At 37.0% G+C, this 5,205-nt stretch overlaps 1 protein-coding gene across 1 annotated transcript; it reads right to left on the bottom strand.

Moving 5' to 3' along the window:
• Window positions 1-1,017: 1,017 nt before the first annotated feature.
• Window positions 1,018-3,133, bottom strand: LOC103375649 (C-reactive protein-like; the record flags this gene model as incomplete). The annotated part of the gene is made up of 4 exons (XM_008305969.1): window positions 3,079-3,133; window positions 2,130-2,232; window positions 1,739-2,036; window positions 1,018-1,232 (listed from the first exon to the last, which is right to left on the bottom strand). Coding segments are annotated over exons 1-4 (671 nt in total), but the record flags the coding sequence as incomplete, so codon positions are not given.
• Window positions 3,134-5,205: the final 2,072 nt, after the last annotated feature.

Raw genomic sequence — 5,205 nt, 5'->3', positions numbered from 1 at the left:
GTCACAGAAATCTGCCCTGAGGCCTTCAGAACCAAAGTTGCAGGCACCTGTGGCTTAAAGAGGCGTTGCAACGAAACTGTTGCTTTAACCAGTCAGATTCAGAGTTGGTGGTCCCAGGTCCAGCTAGCAGGCGTACGATGACATCAGCACTTTCACGTCCTCTGATTGGATGGTCAGAGAGCTTACCAAAGCCAGCAATTTGTATCTGTAGCAACCTGCACAAGCTAAAACTTCATCGTAAGTGTATTGTTTTTTTATTTTTTAATTTTTTTATGTTAAGCAAGCCGACATTGTCAGCCTTAAAGCAAATTGAAACTTATGCCAGAAACACGACTGGACAGACCCGACTTTGAGCATTAGCCTCCATGGTGACAGAACAGGACTTATTGTTAGAAGTGAAACACACAGATTACCTGCTCAACAGAGTGATCGAACTCCTTGTGAAGAAAGAAAGGAAGATGGAGTTTGTGTTTAAATTAATCACAAGTTTGGGTTAATATATATATATATATATAGATGTATGTTAATGGAGACTTGTTGAATAGTTTTAATTGGGTTTCTCGCTTTAGTGATGGCATTCATTCTCGCTACATGCAACGTCCTGTGTATATGTTTCTGTATAATACTGATGGTTTCTATAGCTGTGGCGTCATAATAATGGTGTTCAGAGGTGGTTTGATTCAGGTTGGACGCCACTGAAGGCTATAGGAGGAAAATGCACAGCCTGTCACTGTGTTTCATTATTCATCATTACAATTAATATCAGGGAATATATTAATCCCTGCATTGTTAATGCACACAATACATGACAGTAAATTCAGAGGTGCTCATTAGTAAAGTATAAAAACTCATGGTTACATCTTATAAGCAAAGAAACAAAAACATCAAACCAAAATTGAGAACACTTTGATAGCTTAGATGAATTTGACAAAACTTGTGGTGCGACTCTTTATATTGGACATGAAGTTGTGGTTTTAACTTTGTAAGACTGGATGAAGTCTGGCATCAAAAGTTTACCAACAGATGTTTGGATCATCTTCTATCAGCACTCTTCCTTTAATCTGGAAGTCCAGCGCCTCCCAGTTCAGCACGTTGCCTGGAGTGAAGTTTAGTTGTTCCGCATAGCTCTTGATCTCACAGGGGAGAAGTGTGTAGTCCCACATGTGGACATTGGACAGCATGCCAACAAAAGACTGCTCAATAACAAAACCCCCACCATGGGAATCCTGCTCCTGAAAAGTTGCAGAAAATTAAGGTTAGTAGCTATAGTGTACAAGGTTTAATCTTTTTTCTGATATATAAGCATACAGCTAATCATAAAGTTGCAGACTACAGCACATTTGGAAGACTTTTGAAAGGAATACTTTGACATTAGAACATTTAGAGATGATAACCAATTCAGTTATAGTGTAGAATAGAGAAATCCAAAGCAATATACAAAACAACCCAACCAAAAAACAAAACAGAACAAAAACATGCCATTTTCCTAGAAGTTCTGCACTGGATGATTTCATGGTGAGCAGCAGGACACCAGTAGAGACTGAAGGAAGTTGCTGCTACCAGCTAAGAATCAGTCTGGCATGTGAATAATTTGGAGTTTAACTCAGTAATGGGAGCTTTTGATGCTAAGCTAAGCTAACAGGCTGCTAGTATTAATGTCATCTAATTCTCAGTGGAAATCAGAGTATTTCACAAACTCTGGGACCATTCCCGTAAGTGTGGTGCTACACAACTGTACCTGTCCTAAAACCATGATAATGGGTCCGTTGATGTTGGATCCAGAGCTGACGAATTTGCGACTCGAGGGTTTTCCATCTAACCAAAGTTGTATCAGTCCAGATGTAGCATCCCATGTGGAACAAACAGAGTGCCACGTGTTCAGTTTGTAATCCTGCCCAAAAACAGATGCAAGTTTGTCCCTGGCGTATAGGTGAAACTCATCCCTTGCAGCCTTCTTGAATATCAGGAAGTCATTGAAAACAGAGGGTGTCGCCAAAGAGAAGAGTGAGTAATCTCTTTTGAGGTCTGTGAAGGATCTGTAGGTGATGCAAACACATCATCATGCATTATAATGGTCATTTTGGATACAGGAGGTTTTTATTTAATTCATTTTGACTGTCCAACACTACCTGAGACAGACGGTTACAGCCCTGAGATTTTGTCTTGATGTCGTCAGCCTCACATGAGCTGTGTTGCTTTCTTGTGGGAAGGTGAACACTTTATTTGACAGATCTTTTAAAAAAATAAATAAATAGGGAGACAGAGAGAGAAACAAATAATTGACTTAATATGACTTAAAATATATATATGCTTTCATGAAAAAAACAAAACAAATAATGTTTGACATGCTTTGCCCTACTGTAAAACACTCTGAACAGTAATTCAAGGGACCTGTTGTCACTACTTCATTAAATGCATAACTGCTGATAAAAATGCTAATTTACTGATTTAGATACAACTTCTAAGTTGCAAACATTATTTTGACATGTTGGATTGAAATAATCATTTTGGTAATTGCCCCAACTGAATATTGTACGTTTTTTTTACTTTCAAGATTTAATTATTGAGTGTTGAAATATGCAATTACAGTAAAAAAATAAAAATAAAAAAATAAAATAAAATAGAATAAAATAAAAAAACAGCTACTACATGAACAAAAACATTTTAAAAAGCCAATAACTGCAGAAGTAAGTTACTTCTTTCTTCTTTTTTTTAATTGTTTGAGATTTTAAAAATTTGTGTTTATTATTATGATAGACAAAAAAAACTTTAAAAAATAAAAATAAAAAAATAAAAAAATTATGAATCATCTTCCCACCAATCATTAAATGGTAATTAACTACAAGTTTTTAGAAGAAAAGCTGATTCCCATAACTCAGAGCTCTTTGTTGGTTCAACATAATTTCATTCATCAAGTTCATAAAGATTAAAGCATCATTGCTTTTGTTGAGCTCAAACATTATTATTATTTGTGTGTGTGTGTGTGTGTGTGTGTGTGTGTGTGTGCTATGTATGAAATAGGAGAAAAGAATTACCCAACAATGATAACTATTGTGGTATTGTTTTTTTTTGTTTTACCTTGAGGAATTGCAGAACATGCTGTCAGCACAGCCAGTAGAAGCAACAGCACCATCTGATACAGTGACAATCACACACCACACAAAGCAACTACATTAGTGTTGGTGATAGAATCAGACAACAAATGAGTTCACTTCAGGCATTCTGCTACAACACAAGTAGAAAAGGTGAAAGATGTTTGGATATACTACAGTCACTTTAATTTCCTCTACTTTGCAGTGTACAGTCTAATTATTATTGTTATTATTATTGTTATTATTATTATTATTATTGTTGTTGTTGTTGTTGTTGTTGTTGTTGTTAGTTTCTTACCTTGAAAAGTGTGTCGGGGTGTTGTGTTGGAACAGTGGAGGCTTGTGACTTTTATACTGTGGCTGGTCATATAAAAGGCTGGTCCTTATCAGCTCAATGTGTCTTTTCTTTCCACGTGATTCCATGTAATTGCAAATATTTTAGATTCCAGTGAAATGCAGCTGAACAATGCTATGGGAATTATCTATCTCAGTACCAGGAAGTTCCTGGACAGTTTTCTTCACTGTGGCCTCATTTTATTAATAGAATACAAAGTCCGGCACCTCTATGTAAACAGCACAGCCATGGCTAGAAGTAGAGAGAACTCAGAAATGCATTCATTGCAGAATAACAGTTTTGTCATAGATCATAAAAAAGAGAAAAACAAAAGTTGAATTTCACTGATTATTCATTTTTACAAAAATGTGAAAAAACCTAGAATTAATATGTTAAAAAATAACCTGGGATTTACATACTGTAGATATTTAACTTTAACAGTTTTACAGCCTCTTCAAACGTTGTCTTTTTTTTTTTTTTGTACTCCACTCTGCACATCAACTCTAGAAAGATGTCTCACCATGCTGAATGTATCTACCAACAACAGACAGCGCTTTACATGCTTGTCTGTATAATGCTTTTGAGCAATGCTGCGTTTATTTGATTGAACCAGGATGTTTTGTTTTGTGCTCAGCCTCCGTAATTTGTTTCCGTACTTGTGTTTCGTCTTTGCTCTGGGTAACACTGCCTGCAGTTCAGCTGAAAAGTGTCAAAATTGTTCTCACATGACCGTTAGTCACTGTTTAGTTAGTCATGGCTTCTTAGCTGCACTGATTACTATAGGATTTTTAGTTTTTTACATAATCTGCTTTGTGCATATGGTCTATTTTTAAATGAGACTGTACAATAATGTAATTTTGATGAAATATTACAATTGTCAGCCTAGATGTTGTTAATTTCCCGACAGAATTGAATGTCACCCAGAATTAGTTGACGGACAATCAGAAAGTTAAAAATCTGACAATTCTTTGCTTGAAATTTTAGTCTGCTTTTAACCATCCCCAGTTAGTCAGTATGTTGATCCTCCAGTTGGATCCATCCATTATCTATAAACCGCTTAAATCCTCACTAGGGTCGTGGGGGGCTGGAGTCTATCCCAGCTGACTCAGGGTGAAGGCAGGGGACACCCTGGACAGGTCACCAGTCTATCACAGGGCCACACTTAGAGACAGACAACCAAGCACACTCACATTCACACCTACAGACAATTTAGAATCACCAATTAACCTCAACATGTTTTTGGACCTTGTGGGAGGAAGCTGGAGAACCCGGAGAGAACCCACGCTGCACAGGGAGAACATGCAAACTCCACACAGAAAGACTTCGGTGCCCCCACCGGGACGCGAACCAGCAACCTTCTTGCTGCGAGGCAACAGTGCTACCAACTGCGCCACCCTGCAGCCCCAGTTGGATCCAGTTCGATACAATTAACAGTTTTAATTGATTACTATGAGTTATTGTACAGGTAATTTTCACTTAATTTAAATGGTTAATTTAAATAAATATATTCTTTTTTTTTCCCCCTTTGAGAAATAGATGTAATGTCAGTGTCATCATTCAGATTAAATAAAATGTATTCCATAAAGAGTTATCAAAAGAAAGCTATTTATGGGTAGTAGGGTTGCTTCTTAACTGATATTGTGCAGACTAATTTATTGAGAAACTCCCTGCAGGGTTGCAAGTAGCCTGCAGCATCGCCTGGCAAACGTTACAAGTCCTTCAGAGATAGCGATGTAATAACTGGAGATGTTCAGAAAGGTTTTCTGTGACTCAGTGATT

Source organism: Stegastes partitus, unplaced genomic scaffold (genome assembly GCF_000690725.1).
Source record: "Stegastes partitus isolate 25-593 unplaced genomic scaffold, Stegastes_partitus-1.0.2 Scaffold2737, whole genome shotgun sequence".
Classification (NCBI taxonomy): Eukaryota; Metazoa; Chordata; class Actinopteri; family Pomacentridae; genus Stegastes; species Stegastes partitus.
This window is presented reverse-complemented; position numbering and strand designations above follow the sequence as displayed.